The sequence below is a fragment of the Podarcis pityusensis genome, assembly GCF_964106645.2.
Source record: "Podarcis pityusensis genome assembly, chromosome: 7".
Taxonomy (NCBI): domain Eukaryota; kingdom Metazoa; phylum Chordata; class Lepidosauria; order Squamata; family Lacertidae; genus Podarcis; species Podarcis pityusensis.
Genome location: NC_138031.1, coordinates 87,212,957 through 87,231,807, shown reverse-complemented (window position 1 = coordinate 87,231,807; position 18,851 = coordinate 87,212,957). Strand labels below are relative to the sequence as shown.

At 42.7% G+C, this 18,851-nt stretch overlaps 1 protein-coding gene across 4 annotated transcripts in view; it reads right to left on the bottom strand.

Annotated features, from left to right (window-relative positions):
* NRG2 (neuregulin 2) overlaps window positions 1-18,851 on the bottom strand; it is a 145,350-nt gene that overhangs the window by 47,466 nt on the left and 79,033 nt on the right. For all 4 annotated transcript variants that reach the window (XM_081015165.1, XM_081015164.1, XM_081015166.1 and 1 more), the window contains exons 2-3: window positions 9,120-9,291; window positions 1,334-1,452 (exon numbers count right to left, since the gene is read on the bottom strand). In XM_081015165.1, the coding sequence (XP_080871291.1) occupies window positions 1,334-1,452; window positions 9,120-9,291 (291 nt within the window). The remainder of the gene's footprint in view (window positions 1-1,333; window positions 1,453-9,119; window positions 9,292-18,851) is intronic.

Genomic DNA, 18,851 nt, shown 5'->3' with positions numbered 1-18,851 from the left:
GACAGTCCCCACAGCATCTTCAACTCTCCAAAAGAGCACAAACTCTGAGCACCTGGAACCCCCCAGAATCTTGCTACCACTCAGCAGAGAGTGGGGGTGGCACCCAATCTTTGTGACAGTGGAGTAAGAGGAGAGGTCCTCTTGTAGATCAGTAACTGGCTAAGAAATGTGATGCACAGAATAAGAGGAATAAGAGGACAGTTCTCCCAATGGAAGGGCGTAGAGACCTCCCACAGTTGATACTGGAACCTGGTTTTTTTTAGCTTGCTCATAAGTGATCTAGAGACAGCGATAAGCTAAGTTTAGGGTGGCTAAGTTTACTGATGATACCAAATTCTTCAGGGAGGTTAAAGCAAAAAGTTATTTTGAATGGACAATAAAATGTTAAATGCAATTCAATATAAGCTTGCAATATAAGCAAGTGTAAAGTGATGCACATTAAGGAGGGGAGAAACCCCTTAATTTCACATATTTGCTCATGGGGTCTGCACTGGCCGTGGCTGACCAGGAACAAGACATTGGGGGTCGTAGTGAAGACTTTAACCTAGTGTGTGGCAGTTGAGGAAAAGGTGAATTCCATACTAGAAATCAATGACTAAAAAATAAAACTGGCAACATCATTATGCTGTTATTCAAATCTTTGATGCAACCATGTTTGGAATGCTGTGTACAGTTCTGGTCAGCTCACCCCCAAAAGAGTCATAAAATGCAACCAAAAATATGAAGGGGATGGGGGAACTTCCCTATGAGGAAAGCACTTCTTCATGCAGAGCACATTTAGACTGCACAATTCATTCTCAGAATAGGTAATGGTGGTCACCAACTTGGATGACTTTGAAGAGGACTGGACAAATTCATGGCAGATCAGGTTATCCATGGCTACTGCCTCAAGGGCTGTGTTCTACCTCCACTGTCAAAGGCAGCATGTCTCTGAATGCCAGCGGCTGGGAATCACAAGTGAGGCAAGTCCAGTTGCACCCAGGCTCTGCTGGTGCCCCCCCCCCCCCCATGGGCATCTGGTTGGCCACGGTGAGAGCAGGAGGCTCAAGCAGTTGGACCATCGGCCTGATCCAGCAGCCAGGATCTTCTTATGTCCCCCTCTATATGAAGAAGGAATTAAAGGCAACAACCACCAAGCAGGTGCAAAGAAACTAGGGCTGGGCAGAACTTTTTTCAGTTTGGATTTTCAAGTCAATTGCTTCTCTCTTGTTCCCAGGTCTCATGAGCTTCACGGAATAAAATACCACGAGGAATTTCAAATGTTTCCCCTTCAACAATAGCAACAGCAAAACTTAAACTAAATAGATCGTTTTGGCTCAACTCTGTAACTTACCACTTTTCACATTCAGACTGCCCCGGACGGTGTCTCTGCCCAGCACATTCTCGGCTTCACAAGTGTATTCACCTGCATCTTCTACTTTCACTTTATTGAATTGCAATCTGGAATTTTTTCTGCAAAGTAAACAAACAAACAAATAGGAGTGAGACACAGAGAGGAGAAAGGCATTAAGCTGTGACCAGCGACATCAGGGCACTTTCAAATTCTGGAATCCGAATTCTACATAACATACCTGTTGGTGATGTCCTTAAGGTCTATTTGCATTCAAAGAATGGGTCATATATACCGCTCCCACCTGCCATCATCCCCAGTGTTGATGGCTGCACTGCCAGCCTTCATGCACTCAGCATGCAGGTTTGAAGGGGGTTTTAAGCATGCAACTAAACACAAAATCCCACTTGAGAATGCTGAGTGCACAAAGGTCAGAAGTGGAGCCAGCATCTGAAAGCAAGTAAACCTAATGCTTGACTAGGGCTCTGGGATTTGATGCATTTACAAACTTGTGAATGTAGGACCAAATTTGGAAAACGTCACAACAGCAGCTTCTAGAGGGCAGGAATTTCTGTTCACTGCTCTGGACCTTGACTCTTAGCTGACCTGAGTATATTGTTGCCTCTGGCCTCTCTGGTTGGCCCTCAACTTTCTGGTCCTTGACTTTGGCTCTACCTGAGCTACAAACTCATCTCTGACTTCTGGTCTTCCAACTGACTGACTGCAGGTCTGGTACCACAGGTCCTGATGTAAACTGAACCTGCTATACAGAACCAGTTCCCAGAAAGACCCTTGGTAAACTCCACTGCTTATTTCCCTCTATTACGAATATGATCAGTTTAAAACAAAAATAAGAGCTATCCCAACAATTCATCAGAACTTTTAAAAGGAAATAAATGGTCGAAACATGTATATAGTTAAGTATATAATGTCTGTCAAATTGTGTTCACTCCAAGCATTCAAAAACATTGGTGAGTCAAGACTCCTCTTTGCAGAAACCATGCTGATTTTTCACAAGTCCTGCTGTTCTACATGCTTGACATTTCTATCCCTAATAATGCTTTACAGCAATTTGCCTATGATTTCAGAAGGTTTCTGTTTCATTTGTGCATAAAATAAATATGACTTCTGTTCTGGTTTTGTTGTTGTTTTTTGTCTGACTTTTAACACCCGGTGAATTTTATATAACAGAAGGAAGGGAACGGTCACTGTGTCCCTCATCCCAATGGTCCAAATGTCACTGTGACTCAACAGGGAAAGTTAGCAGATTTTACCACCTCTTTAATGCTAGTGCCATAAGGAAGGGAAAACCATTGCCAGTCAACAGCAAACAACCAAAAGAACATGAGGAGGAAATGAATGGGATAAGGGTTGGGGGTATGAGAGAAAGAGACTGACCAAAGTGGGGGTCAGCTAGGTAGTGGGGTCAGCTAGGTAGGAAGGGAAATTGGAATAATCTGGATCACAACCATGAAGAGATTTGCCATGCCCTGAGACAATGCATCCATCCAAACTCAATGCCCCTTCTTTGATTAGCTGCAGTTCTACAATAGCAATTTGGGTGGAAAACACCCAAGGAGACTGGCTGGGTATCCCATTGGAGTCAATGGAAAAACAAAAAGGAATGAACTAAATATGGATGAAAAATTCACCTCTGAAAAAATGACAGTTAAAATGAAAACAATCAGATTTGTTAACTGTGTACAGAACAAATCTCTAATAATTAGTCTGGTTAAGAGGGAGTCCTGGTTCAACTGGCTTGAGGTTTCTAGGGAGGGCATACAGTGAATGTATATAACTCAAATTTGCTATAGTAAGTATTCCTTTCTCGCTGTACTAATCATTAAAACTATGCTGGTACTCAAGGACAGAGGAGTTATAAAGTTATTGCATTATTGCTCAACTCTTTTGCTACCTTATTCACATTGTATTCTGCTAATTACAATGTGAATAAGATGGCAAAAGATTTGAGCAATAATGTAATAACATAATAATTCCTGCTAAACTGAGCAGAAGGAAATATCTTCCTCCCCAAATCTCCTTCTGTTCTGAGCAAGACAGGCTTGCCTCTGCCTGCTGCTAATTAGTGACAGAACATGCAGCTCACAAGTAAGGAGTTTTCCCCTCTACTCCGGCAAACATTCATTGAAAAGGACAACTCCCCTGCCCAGTGGCGCCAGGAAGCTGTGCAAGTGGTAAATTGATGGGAAAGGAGAAGATTTGACAAACAGGTAATTGCTACTTTCTGAAGAACACTGTACTCAGTTCCATTACGGCACATCATCACTGGAGGGGATGTTAAACTCATTTGGCTTGAGGAATGGGAAACAGAGAAGGCTGAAAGCACACGGGCCTTAAATAACATGTGGCATTCGCCACAAACTGGCCTTAAAATGTCACTAATACTGGCCTTAAAAACCACTATTTTAAGTTTTCAGTTAACGGAACTTCAGGCAAGCATTTGTAATAGGCAACGGTCAAAATTTCATGACTGCCACTATTCTAGTTAGTACATAATTATGGTTGACAAAAACTGTGTTGTTTTTAAAGACTCTGCTAGACTAGAAATATCCACCCAGTTCAACATTCTGTTTGCAGAATGCCTTTGGAAGCCACACAGTCAGGACATGATGGTGGCAGACAACTCCTGTTGCTTGATCCCAGCATGTGATATTCAAGGTATGGTGAGACATTATGGAAGGACAACACTGTGAGACAGCAACCAAAGCACAGGCTGCCGTTTTTCATGATGGGGGTATGTGTAAGGAAAGAAAGCAGGAGAGCAGCTGATATCACAAACATATTGGCATTGGTAATCCAATTAGCAGAGCATGTGTGGGGCTGCTTCATATTTCCAGTCCCAATTTCACTTTGAGTGGGAAGGTGGAACAGTGTGTTAAGCAAAAGCCAGATTTCATAAAGCCCAAGAAACTTCAAGATACTTTGTACGAATGTCTGACAGCCCACATCTTCTTCTTGTAGCCAAGAAGGCGATCATTTGTAGCCAAATAAGATTGTCTTCCATGACGGTCTTCTTAACGGTGTGTCCGTAAGTGACTATGGAGCCCAATTCTGGATCCACACGTCCTTCCACAGTGGGGACATAAGTTTCCAGGCGGGAGTTGATCACAGGGAGGGTTTGCCAAACGTGCCTTCCTCTTAGCTCATTTCTCCCTTTCGTCCTGAGTTCCTTTCTTCTTCAAAGTCCATGATGCCTTTGGTAGAGGCTATTCTCCAACTGGAGTGCTCATAGGCCAGTGTTTCCCAGTTGTCGGTGTTTATAGTACTTCTTTTTAGATTTGCCTTGAGAGCATCTTTAAACTTCTTTTGTTGTCCACTGGCATTACGCTTTCCATTCTTAAGTTGGGAATAAAGTAGTTGCTTTGGAAGACGATACTGACATTAGTTTGCCTGTCTTCCCAAGTATATGCAAAAATTTTCAGAGACACTGTTGATGGAATCTTTCGAGGAGTTGGAGATGGAGTTTATAAGTGATCCATGTTTCACAAGCACACAGTTAAGTTGTTAGTACAATAGCTTTGTAAACAAGCAGTTTGGTTTCCATGAAAATGTTTTATCTGCAACGATTTGGAACAAATTCCAAGACAATAGCTAACCATATTAACTGTCTGAATTAATTAAGGTATTGGATGTAGAATTATTATTGATAATTTCAGGGTCACATCCAATTACCTATCTTGTTTTCTTCAACTGAATAAATGTAGATATCAAGTGCAGGATGAAATCTGCAATCCAGAATATATTATATTATACAAAGAGACTTGTGACACCTTAAAGCCTGACAAATTTATTGTGGTATAAGCTTTTACAGTGCTACTTTACTGGATGTATGGAATGCTGGGTGGAGAGAGAGAGAGAGAGAGAGAGAGAGAGAGAGAGAGCCATGAGATCAAAGTGAAACGAAATGCAAAAGTGTAAATGTAAAAATAATGACAATGACCATTCACAGTGTGATATTAGCAAAAGTATCTTTGGAGTAGCCTTGGTCAGCTAATTAGCCCCTGTGGTGTGATCCCTATTAAGGACACAGATAATAGAACTGAATTTCTTGATAAGCTTTAATACTCTAGCTTTCCTTTGAAGTTCCTTTGTTCAAGAATCACAGCCTTAAGGCCAGTTCCAGAGTGTCCTGATAGGTTGAAATGTTTTCCTTTTTTGTTTCTGAGTATTGCCGCTTTTTATGTGAAATCTGTGTTTATTTATTATTTTATGCTTAACGAGTTTGTCCTATGCAGAATGCAGAATGACAGGTGAAGATGAGCAGATGAATGAATCTAGAGGCTGACATGATTAGGTCTTGTAATAGTGTGCTTGGGTGGAAATGATGGTCCCTGGTTTTCCTGCAGGAGGACCTTTCGTGTCTCCATTATGAAGCCTGTTGTTGCTGGAGGTTGTGGGAGGTGGCTGTAGGTAAGATCAGGCCTGTCACCCAAAGTCTGTGAGAACGAAGCACCACTTTCTAGAACAGGCTGTAGGTCACTAATGATACTTCAGCTGGGAGCTATAGGTGACAAGTGGTGTTTTGTAACTTTCTCTTCTTTCCAGTAGTAGGTCATTGTTGGGCCATCAATCCTGCTTCCGCACTTCATTTGCTGGGTCTAAGAAATGCCTGGTGTAAATCCATAGGTTGTGAGTCTCCCTTTGACAAGTCATAACAGATTTGACTGTATTTTAGGGCTTGGCTGTAGACTAAGGATTTTGTGGTATGCTTTGGGTAGAAGCCAGAAGAAAGAAATATATGTCTAGTGGGCAACAGGTTTCAGACATAAGGTGGTGCACACATATCCATTGAACAGCACTGCCCAAAAGGCAGTGCGCAGTATTTTAGGCTCAGTCAGGCTAAAAGTAGCTGAACTCCTGATGGAACTTCTCAAGTGCTTCCCATTCATGGGTCCATGTATTAAAGATATTGTCAGTGTAACTCAAGCAGAAGCTTTTTGAGGACAGGAGTTGAGAACCCATTGTTCTAAGCATAGCTGTCAAGCGTCCCTTATTTGAAGGGACAGTCCCTTATTCCAGCGCCATGTCCCGCTGCTGTCCCTTATTGATGAATGTCCCTTAAATGTCCCTTAAATGATGTCACTTAAATTTCAAAGGAAGCAGCTCCTCTCCCTCCCTCCCTGCTGGCCAGGGAGAAGGGAGGCTCCAACTGTGTTGCTTGGCTGTGTTGCTCACCCAATAAGAAGTCTAAGAACGACTGGGGGGTGGAGCCTGCATGCCTTGTGCTGATCAAATCGGCTGCGTTCCCTGGGGACTCGCCTTTGCTCAGCACTTCCCAGTGGAGAGGTGACGGTGGTTCTCCTTGAGGCTTCGTTTGGCTGCTGGCTGAGCTTTCTGCCTTTGGCTCAGAGGGGCTCAGAAGTTGAACATACCTGTGCTGAGTACTCGGATCAGAATCGGATGGATACGTCATCGACGGCCCACTCACCCTTGCCGGCGAAAAGGTCTGTCTGGAGGGGGGACACATGGTGGGGGGAAAGGAAAGCAGATCTTGTGGGAGGGGGGCTTTTGAATTTGTTTTGGAGGCTCCTTGGATTATCTTATGGGGGGGAAGAAATGAGCTGGTTGACTAAAATGGTGGGTGACTGGCAATCTCATGGTGAGGGGGGGAGGCTGTGTGTGTGTGGCTAGTTAATGCAAACTGAGGGGGGTTTTGAATGCTGGACGCCATTTTGTTGCATATGCTGCTGCAAACTTTGCAGTGCAAAGCCAGGCTGGGGAGCCATCTTAAGTTGAGGCTGCATAGGCCTTGTGGTGCATGTGATTCAGATTCTATTCAGTTGAACCTCTGGTTACAAAGTTGGTTGGACAGTGTTCTCGAAGCTACCAGCATGAGTTTGACCAGACTGCAGGAGGACAGGAAGACTGGAGTGCCTGGAACAGGTGAGGCTGCAGGTCCCTTATTTTGGCTGCTGATCCCTTATTTTCAAGGCTGCTGGTCCCTTATTTTCAAATCTGTAAGTTGACAGCTATGGTCTAAGTCAGCCATGAAAATGTTAGCTTACTGTGGAGTCATCATGCAAGTGCCCACAGCATGTGCTCCTAAAAGCAGAAGTAACTGTGAATGTGTATCAAGTAACAGAGTGATGACTAGATATACTGTGATATCGTCAGGAAATAATATTCCTGATGACATGTGGCCCATGTTTGTGGGGAATATAGGTATAAAGAGCACCAAGACTGAATTGAGATTCAAAATGACTTTAACAGGATGGAAAATTGGGTGCAAGCTAACAAAATGAATTTCAATAGGGACAAATGTAAGGTTCTGCACTTAGACAGGAAGAACCAGAAGCACATTATAAGATGGGGAACACCTGGCTTACTAGCAGTACATGTGAAAAACGTCTAGGAGTCTTGGTGGACCACAAGGTTAACATGAGTCAACAGTGTGATGCAGCAGCAAAAACAGTTAACGCTATTCTAGGCTACATCAACAGAAGTATAGTGTCCAGATCAAGGGATGTAACAGTACTACTCTATTCTGCCTTGGTCAGACCCATGGGCGTAGCCAAAGGGGGGCAGGGAGGGACGGCTGCCCCCCAATCAATAAGAATACATAGCAAACTGAGGTTCTGTCCCACCCCTGAACAAAAGGCCTCTCCCCCAACAAAAATCCTGGCTACGCCCATGGTCAGGCCACACCTGGAGTACTGTGTTCAGTTCTGGGCACCACAATTTAAGAAGAATATTGACAAGCTCCAATGTATTCAGAGGAGGGCAACCAAGATGATCAAGGGTCTGGAAAAGAGGAGACTGAGAGGAGACATGATAGCCATCTTAAAATATTTCACATGGAAGATGGAGCAGGCTTGTTTTCTCCTGCTCTGGAGGATAGGACTCGAACCAATGGCTTCAAGTTACAAGAAAGGAGATTCTGACTAAACATCTGGGAAAATCCCCCCCCCCTTTTTTTTCTTCTTTTATAGAAAAAACTTTCTGACATTAAGAACTGCTCAACAGTGGAATGGTCTCCCTTGGGAGGCAGTTGACTCTCCTTCCTGGGAGGTTTTTAAGCAGAGGTTGGACGGTCATCTGCCATGGATGCTTTCGTTGAGATTCCTGCTTTGCAGGGAGTTGAACCCAGTGACCATCAGGGTCCCTTCAAACTCTACTGTTCTGATTCTATAATTAGTCAAGGGCCAGACACATCAAAAACAATATCAAGGAAGATGTATTTGTATGTATGGAGCTGGCTCCTCTTCCCTATTTTTGTCCCCAAACTGACACACCACACAAAGTTTTGCCAATATCAGATGGCTTTACCATGCTTTGAGAAGGCTATTGTTAAACACCAGGAGCAAATGTCAGACTTACAGTTCAGTTTTGTTCTAATGAACAATTTATGCCATCTTCCTTGCAGCTTAATCACCACTTCTAAGGGATGTGATTAAAAATATTTCCTTAGTTGACCTTTCTTGCTCCAGAACTTCCATAATGTAGCAAACTATAGGAAGACTGGTATTTCTCAATACGTAGCAACAGGTTCAGCTTGGATAAACTTCTTTCTCTGAGCTCTAGAATGCTACAAATGCTGAATCTGAGCCCTAAAACACTGACATTAATAAGAACAAGCATGTCTGAGCATGTTATGAATGCATTTCTTTCAACAAAGTAACAGACTTCAGCCTGATCACTACTATTTAGAAATCATCTAGCTAACCCAGGTTTTTTTTCTAAATAATGGAGGTGTAAGATGACATTTATATGAACAACACATTAAATCTTTTTCATTTTTTAGGGTGAAAAGAAGCAATTATGTACTTACTTTCCATTCCCATATTTTATGCGGATATCTTTGCTCTTCTTCAGTTCTCTGCCATCTTTGAACCATTTGTAGGATGGCTGGGGATTTCCAGCACTTGCCTCACATTTCATAGAAACTTTTGCTCCCACTTCCACATTCAAGCTCTTCAATTTCTTGAGCTTTGGACGGACAGCTGCAAAGAGAGAGAAAAAGCAGCCCTATTAAGATCGCCACTGGATCTCTCCAGCCACATATGGTGTTAGAAACCAACAAGAGAAGTCTTGCTCTTGACCACTAAGTCTTTGGATTTATTAAAGGCTTCATTTCATGAGCAGCTGATCCTTTATCGAACTACAAGTCATCATTAACAATGGGAGGGTCTCCCCACCCCAAATGTCAAAGCACAGAAGTACAGCTGCATTTCATACTTTTTGCATTTGGCATAAAAAGATGCTTGAGTTTCAGGCTCTACAGCACTTCCCATCCCTGACTCCTGCTGCACATTTTCATTCCGGTACCTCCCCACTCTCCTTAAGCATGGATGACAGCACTCATTCCTCCCCAAATGCGCAAAAGACACAAATGCACATCACATCCAACTGGGAAGCAGCATCAACTCAGGCAGGGCTTTCTCCGAGAAGGATTCCTGCCCTCGTTCTGGCGTTGCTGCTGCCACAATCTCCTGCGCTGCGTTCTCCCTCTTACCTCTGCTGCTGTTGGCAGACATGCTGTTGACTGCACAGCCTGTGCAGATCTGAATGGCAGCATTTGGCTACAGGAAGGGGAGAGATGGGGAGGAGGACTCTCTTCCTCTCAGTTCAGCTACAATCACTGCAGGGGGTTTTTTAATGCTCATGTGCCTGCCTATTCATTCTGGGAACGTACCATATAGTAGCTTTGCTGCTGCCAAGTGGGAAAATGCTAAAGCACATCTCCGTAGAGAAAGTAACTGGGAATTGAGAAGGTCATTCGGCTTTTCCAAATGACAGTGTTCCATACTGAACAATAGCAGAAAGGACCCCAAAAGGAAAGAGGATAAACAAGGAGGGCTCTGGGTCGCAAGAGTGCAGAAATCCAGCAATTAGGTAATTAGATGCCTCTTTACAACATCACCAGATAAACAGTCCAGACCATCAGGTATCAGCGGCGGCGGCTGTGCCTATGACCTTTACTGGATGCTTTTGTAGCAATTTAGCTAACTATGCACCAGGAAAGGATGCACAAATTCAAATGTTCCTCAACCAACCTGCCACTGCCACATAATGAAAGGAGGCTTATAGCAAGCTTCCTGATAATTACTCTTCGCTAATAAAACTTCACTAATAAAATTTCTTTTGAAATTATGGAGACCTCATTTGTCTTAATGCCAAAGAGCATGTCAAAAGTCAATAATCATGCTATTGATGTCAGTTATCTTAGCATGACCTTCCTTTTATTTATTCTGCATTGCCTAAGATATATTCTTACAAAACATATTGCTTAGCCTGCTTTTTTTTTTTTTAGAAGGAGCAGCAACAGTGAGACCAAATGAGGGAAATTTTGTTCATGCATTCTCTCTCCCCTAAAGGTACCCCTGCCCGTAAGGGGCCAGTCGTGTCCGACTCTAGGGTTGCGTGCTCATCTCGCTCTAGAGGCCGTGAGCTGGCGCCATCCGAAGACACTTCCGGGTCACGTGGCCAGCGTGACGAAGCTGCAGCTGGCGAGCCAGCACCAGCGCAGCACACAGAAACGCCGTTTACCTTCCCGCTATAAAGCGGTACCTATTTATCTACTTGCACTTACGAGTGCTTTCGAACTGCTAGGTGGGCAGGAGCTGGGACCAAAAGACGGGAGCTCACCCTGTCATGGGGATTCGAACCACCGACCATACGATCAGCAAGTCCTAGGCGCTGAGGATTTACCCACAGCGCCACCCGCGTCCCTCTCTCCCCTATGTCTTGCCAAATTCAGTATTTAAGCTTCAAGATATTACCAGACTTACAGGCCACCGTACACCAAAATATTTTCGGAATGGCAATCACTGTGTCAGATTCTTAGAATTCGCATTGTGCCTTGCTTGTCTTGCCCTCCCTAAGATAGTTAAAAATCACTACAAAATAATTTCAAAAAGATAAAAATACATACTGGAAGTAGTAAAAAGTTCCAAAATGTACCGTAGATAAAAATGGTAAAAATGTCAATATACCTTAGACTGCAGAACTCCTGGGAGGATATCTTGAGAATGGGTTTTTAAAAAGGATAAGAGCATAAGAAGAGGCTGCTGGATCAGGCCCATCTAGTCCACATCCTGTTCTCACAGGAGCCAAGCAGAGGCCTCCATGGGGAACTTGAAAGCAGGACTGGAGCACAACAGTTCTCATCCCTCATGTGCTTCCCAGCAACTGACATTCAGAGGCAAATTCCTCCAAGAATTTGTCCACTTCTCTTTTAAAGCCCCCCAAGTCTGTGACCACCATTTATCCCATAGTTTAGCTGTTTGCTAAACTATTGAGATGCCTGAGGGCTCTCCTGGAGGAGAGGAAGGAGCACCAGGGTGCATATAGTACATCTGTGTGATGGACGGGGAGAAATTTGTTTTGATACTTTATATGGTTCTGTAAGTGAATTGCTCCACTGTCTCCTGGTGTTTTGCAGCATATTTTAGAGTGGAGTGGAGGAACTGGTTGGTGATAGATAGTGGTTTGGTGACAGAGCACAAGATATTGGAGAGAGAATGAATATTGGAGTGATTAAATAGATGGAGTGTTTACGGATGTGTATGAGGTATAGGGAGATATGGAATTAGTGATATTAGAAAAGGGTAGGCACAGTATGATTTGTGTAGATGTAAGACATAATTTCTGTGTATTGTGTATCTCTCAGTGGTAGGGATGGATGAATCTGACAATTTTGGTTTCTCTGTTAATCATTCTTCCAATCTTAAATTCAGTTCTCCACAATTCCACATCAATTTTCAATTTATTTATCTTTAAAAGTTCTCATCAGCATTTCAGTGTGAATTTCTCCTTAATACACACATTTTATCCATTCTTGCCAAACATGCAAGCTTTCCAAGCAATTCTCCCTAATACATTTTTGTTATTTTCACTAATGTATGCATTTTTCTGAATGCTTTATAATCTTTATTAATTTTATAAACGACTTAGGGACTGTTTTAGTATAAAAACATATATAAATATAGGAATTAAATTAAACATATTTTTGCTACAACACATTGAACTGTATCAAGGATGGAAATCATCTTATATTTATCATCATCAGCAAACTTCAGGCAGGGTCCACCATCATGCTTTTTTAAAAAATATATGTTTTAGGTATTATTGTTTTTATTTATTTTTTGCTTTGTTCAATGTCCTGAAGAAGAATCTGTGAAAACCAAAAGCTCAGTGCAGGCAGAAGCCAGCTCAGTCTGTCTGAAAACAACTATCCTGGGGAGTACGAAATCTTATGTAAGTTCCTGTTTGAGCAGCGCAGATTCAGAAGCCTACCAAATAATCAATACAAACACAGATATTTTAGCAACAGCCCTGAGCACGTCCGCAAAGCTCAAAAAATAATGTACAATACCCAAGGGATAGCAGCCCAGCAGAAAGAATGCAGAGTTCTCAAGAAGATGCACTTTCTTTTTCAGGACAAAAAAGGGTATGCGGTCCAAGGAAGAGGCATGATCCAGATGATTTGCATTTGCTTTCATAATGAACAACAAAAGAGGCTGCTTCCATGTATCTATACACATTCATTTTGATATGCAGAGAGAGTTGAGGTCTCTCCTCAGCTATCCTCACTTAGAACCACTGATAAGCCTAGAAACAACCACCCGAGCTTGTGGAGTGAGTGTTGTAAATTAATTAGGCACTGTGTGAAGATGTGCTTCCTCTCATCTGCCAGTAAATTTCACTGGGTGCCCTAGTCAAAAATGATGATAACTTTTCCTTTAACCCTACACAATTCTTTAAATGTGAATAGTGCTATAAATGACTATGGTGTTGCCTTCCTCTTAATTGTTGCCTTCTTCTGAAACTAAAACCAAACCAGAGTTGTATCCACCTTGCTGCTCAGAGTAGACCCATTGGGCAGGATTCACCCAAGGAGCCCCATCAGCAGAAGTCCTGCACAAGGCTCCGCGCAACAGGGCTTCCCCCCTGCATGCCCCCCCCCCCAGCCTGGGGACATTGGGAGAACCTGCAGAACAGCATGCAAGGGGAATTGTTCCACCTGGCAAACGGAAATGCTTGTGCAGACAGAACATCTGTAACAGAGCAACATTGAATTTCAACTGACCAACCCATGAGGCAAGGTGAGGCGACCACCTTGGGAGGCTGGATTCACAGGGGCAATAGACAGCGGCGGAGCATATGCCACACTGCCCAGGGCGGGTGCTGCCCAGGTGGACGTGCTCCTGAGGGGGGCATGGCGCTTGGGTGCCCGGAGCGGTGAACGTGCTCTATAGCTGGGGGCGAAGCGAGCCACCCATGGAAGTCATTTGGCACACTGCCCTCCCACGACTCCCAAGCCTTCCCCAAGCTGTCAAAATGAAGGGGTAAGGGAGGAATGCCAATGGCTCGGGGTAGGCTTGGGAGTCGTGGATGGGCAGCGCATTGAATGTCATCCCCCTTTTTAAAAAGTGTGCAATTCTTGGTTGACCCTAATATTCCAGGTTAAAAGCTTGTTCAGGGAATAATTTACATGTAAATTTATTACAATTTGAAAGTTAAGTTCATACTTTCAAAATAAGTTACCTAATTGTTTTTGTAAGTGGCAAAAGTACCAAACCACCAATGACTAAAAAGTCCTCCTCCCACCAAAAACCCCCCAACATTAATTATTTCTTTGAAAGTAACTATGTGACAGATGGTAAAGCTGTCAAATGAACAAATATTTTTGAGCTGGTCTACAGCAAACTAACCTGACATTTCAGTAAACTTCCCACCGTTTTGACCTGTTTCCTAGACAGTCCATTTACTGTGCAATCCTATGTCTACTTAGAAGTAAGTAACACCGAGTTCAGTAGACTTTCTCTAAGGTACAGAATCACAGAATCAACAGAATCATAGAATTGTAGAATTGGAAGTGACCCTGAACCCCCCTGAAATGCAGGAATCTCAACTAGATCATACATGACAGATGCCCATGCAACCTCTGCTTGAAAACCTCCACGGAAGGAGAATCCACCACTTCCTGAGGGAGTCTGTTCTACTGTCTAAAAGCTCTGTCAGAAAGTTATTCCTGCTGTTTATTCAGAATCTCTTTTCTTGTAACTTGAATCCATTGGTTCAGGTCCTAGCCTCTGAACCAGGAGAAAACAAGCTTGTTCCATCTTCCATGTGACAGCCCTTTAGCTATCTGAAGATGGCTGTCCTATCTTCTCTCAGTCTCCTCTTCTCTAGGCTAAACATCCCCAGCTCCCTCAAACATCCCTCACAAGGCTTGGTTTCCAGACCCTTGGTCATCTTGGTCTCATCTGCACACATTCCTGCTTGTCAATATCCTTCTTAAATTGTGGTGCCCAGAACTGGCACAGTACCCCAGGTGGGGTATGTATAGGATTCCAGTCCCAGTTCCCATATATAGAGTCATCTCAGTTAAATATGTTGCAACAATGAGTTGCCATTCAAGTTTCCTGTTCCAGCTAACCTAAAGATCCTAATAATGCCTGGAGAATGCACACAATCCTGTTGAGATAAGCAGATTTCCCCTGTCCTGTTGGAGATTATGTATCGTGAATGTGTAAAATGATGTACAGATATGCATTTTCCCCAAGGCTTGTTGGAGAGTTATGTATATTGACCAGGAAGGCTGCACAATTCCCTCTTCATGGACAGATTATGTGTACATTCTCCATGAGGCACAAAAAAATGCACAATGGATGGTTGTTATGCACATTAGCCAGTCACTTCATTACTCCTGTACAGTGGTACCTCAGTTTACGAACTTAATCTGTTCCAGAAGTCCATTCTTAAACCGAAACCGTTCTTAAACTGAGGTGCGCTTTCCCTAATGAGGCCTCCCTCCGCCGGTGCCCTTCCACCATTCAGATTCCATTCTTACACCGAGGTAAAGTTCGCAAACCGGGACACTACTTCTGGTTTTAAGGAGTTCGTAAACTGAATCGTTTGTAAACAGGACTGTTCTTAAACTGAGGTACCACTGTACATACATATAAATTGGATATTAGTATATTGTCAGGGGTCCTTTACCTTTACCTTTTTTATATGTAGATTACATTTATCAGTAATAGTAGCAATACTCATTGTATACAGTTACATATAAATGTACATATTGAAAGAAAGAAGGAAAGAGAAGAGCTCTCAAACCTAAATCACCATTCCATCTAAACTGATAGGAATGAGTTATTGGTCCTTGGTTACGAAGTTTCTAACTAAATTTTTCATATGAAGGCTGCTGCAAAAGACCTCAATCTGAGTTTATTATTTACTTACTTGTTACTTTACATCAGTATACCACTTTTTTCTCCAAAGCGCTCAAGGATGCATATTCTCACTCCTTTACCCTCATGAGATAGGTTACACTGAGTGTGAGAGACCCAGCTTAATGGCTCAAATCAGAACTGAACCCTGGCATCCCATAATATGGGCATTCCTTACATAATATGGGCAATTGTAGTGTCAATAGGAGGCGAGATACTTGTGTAAAAACACCAGGATAGAAAAGGAAATAAGCTGCCTTCAGCTCCTTCCATGGACACACACACACGCACACACAGACATGCAGAGAGAGAGAGAGAGAGAGGAATGTTCTCCCAGTGTTTATATATTTTCTACCTTGTACATAATTAAGAAAAACAAGGTTTGAATATTCTACAATGTCCCTTCTGCAAACTGCTTTGCACATTATCTGGAAGTGCTAAAAATGATGCATGTGTGATTCATCCTCCTTCTACACTTCTGTGTCACATCCAAAGTGATGACTGGGACAACACTCCTGCAGACAGCTGCACATACACTTTGAAGAATGTGTTTAGAAGAATGATTTTCAGAACTACTTTTCTCCAGTGGATTTGTGCAGTAAGCAAGTCCATTTTTCATACCAACCAAGTATGAAGATTAGTTGGGTCTTTAAATCCACTATGTCCCCCCTTACAAAATGAAGGAAACCTTGGGGGGGGGGGGTGAATAGTGGCAAGTTCCTCAGCTTCCAAGTACTTCTATGGCTTCTGCTCTCACACACGCACTCTCTCTCTCTCTCTCTCTCTCTCTCTCTCTCACACACACACACACACAGAAGTTGCTTTTTCCTAAGAAAACCAAACTGATTGGGGGAATGACCAGAGGCTGAGACAAAAGTAGTGGAGACAGACAGGTCTAGATTTTAATCATAGGGAATTATTTCCCAGTGCACTCCAATCACAGTGATCTGGAGAAAGTATTAAAGCCTATGTCTTTTTGTCATGTGGTCCTGTGTGTGTTAATAGAGAGCTCCTCTTTGTATCACCAAGAATCTGTGGGGAGAGGGGCAGAAGCCCACTCTGTAACAAGGTCCTGGCTGAGGGGTACTTGTATCTCCATAAAAAACATGGGGGGGCGGAAGCCTGTCCACCCCACCAACTACACTTGGGTAACAGAGTAACATTTCCCCCCATCCCAGTGTTTCCTTGGGATTTTTGCACCATCCCTTCCCTATGCAAGTCAATATTTAAAGATCTCTCACACAATATATCCCCAAATCAGTGAAGAGGCCACCACCAATAGTCTTTGGGGTAGCAAGGTCATTGATGGATGTGTGTGACTTTTTCCCAGTTCCAGCCTTTCCATGGGATCCCTGCTCTTTTCCCCACCCCCTGCAATTCCTATTGTTTGTTCCTACCCCAAAATGGTAAAGTCTGACATTGCAGGAGAATCACAATGCCTGTCATTCTGAAAATAATTCTGGCAGAAAATGAAAATGGTATATAGACCTCTGGGCCTGTAAATTTAACCCACTTTGGTCAAAAGTGTGGAAAGTAATAGTTGTTTTTAAAATTCCCTGTTATAGTGAAAGAGCAACAGAGAGCTTCATTTTATAGAGAGCGGCTCAGAACCCAGAACAAAGAACAAGGTGGAAAAAGAACAAAGCAATTCATAAACAGATAAGATTTTTTAAAAATAAAATAAAATGCACAAGTACTCAGCAAAATGTGAGACCAATACACACTCCTATAACACCCAGCTCTATTTTTTCTTATCATCAGCATTGCTGTGAAAGTGCTAAGCTATAAGCTGCTGTCTGGAGTCAGGAACGCATTGAGAAAGGGTTAGTAAACTGAAGCTGAGTCCTGATGAGATGGATGCACTGTGAGTTTGTGGTTCCACAGTAAGATAGTTGGTGTATTGACTGTTCTGAATGGAGCAGGTACACAGCTTAGGGATGCTCCTTGATCCAACTCTGTTACTTCAGATACAAGTGGTCTCAATGACATGGGGTACCTTTTACCAACTCCACCCAAGTTGGTAGAAGGAACCCCATGTCATTGAGACCAGAGTTGGATCAAGGTGCAGTCGGATCAGCTGCAGGTTTTCCCCCAAATAGAGATAGGCTGATCTCCATTATTCATGCTCTGGTAACCTCCAGGTTGAACTAATAATAAAATGCTTGAGGCTGTCCTTGAAAATGGTTTAGAAGCCAGAACTCTGGCATCTTAAAAAAAATTCTTTGTATACTACCCTCAAATCCATTTTTTAAAATTATGGCTAGTTTATAAATGTTCAAAATAAATAAATAAAGCCTAAATATGTGTAAGTGCATGGTTGTAGGCACAGCCTCTTGATCTCCTTGCCTCCCTCTTCCCTCTGCTGGGTACCCCTCCCTCAGCTGCCTCCCTTCTGCTGAAATTTAGATTGGAAACTTCTCAGGGCAGGAAAGAGACTTTAAAATGTCACAATGTAAAGCATTGTGCTATATTAGTAATAGATGGATTGAAAGTCATTCCTAGACAATGCCATAAAATAACAGAAAAAAATGAATCTCACCTGATTGGGGAAGAAGCACGAGGCACCACTTTAGACATTATGTGGAACTGTGGAAAGAGGAAGCACAAGTCACGCATGCGTCCTCTTTTCAATGTCCAGAGCCAACCCAGGCAGCCTGCCTCTTTTCCTCTTTGCTCAGCAGCGACTCCCCTTCAGCTAAATGGTGCTCACTCCCAAGTAAGTAAGGACACGATTATTATCAAACTGAGCGGAAGGTTTATGTAAATAGCCTTTATAATTTCTCACAAATTACTAGTCACATACTATTTGATACAATGAGATATATCCTTTATTTGAATCTATAACACACATTGAACTGGAAACCCAGGTATTTCTTGCTTGAAGGCACTCAAAAAGCCTAGCAGAAAAGGCTTATAGAAAAGAAATTATTATTATGCCTCATAACAACAGTTCTGAGCATCTACAACTCCAAATCCACTACCATAAACCAGAACTAAGTTTTCTAAAGCTTCCAAGTTTGTTCATATATCACACGCATTTCAACCACAAGACCACAATGCTTCTAATTACACAATAAATTGAAAACTTTTAAAATTAAGAGGGGCAAACACACATATGTACCCAGTCAAAAATAAATAAATAGGGAGATCCCGTCGGACATTCGGGTTTCAAAGGACGTTCGCAAACCGGAACACTCACTTCCGGGTTTGTGGCATTCAGGAGCCAAAACGTCCAAGTACCAAGGTGTTTGGGATCCAAGGTATGACTGTATAGCCTGCCCAAAAGAGCTGACTCACTGGTTTACGGGGAAGATTGGTAGAGAGGC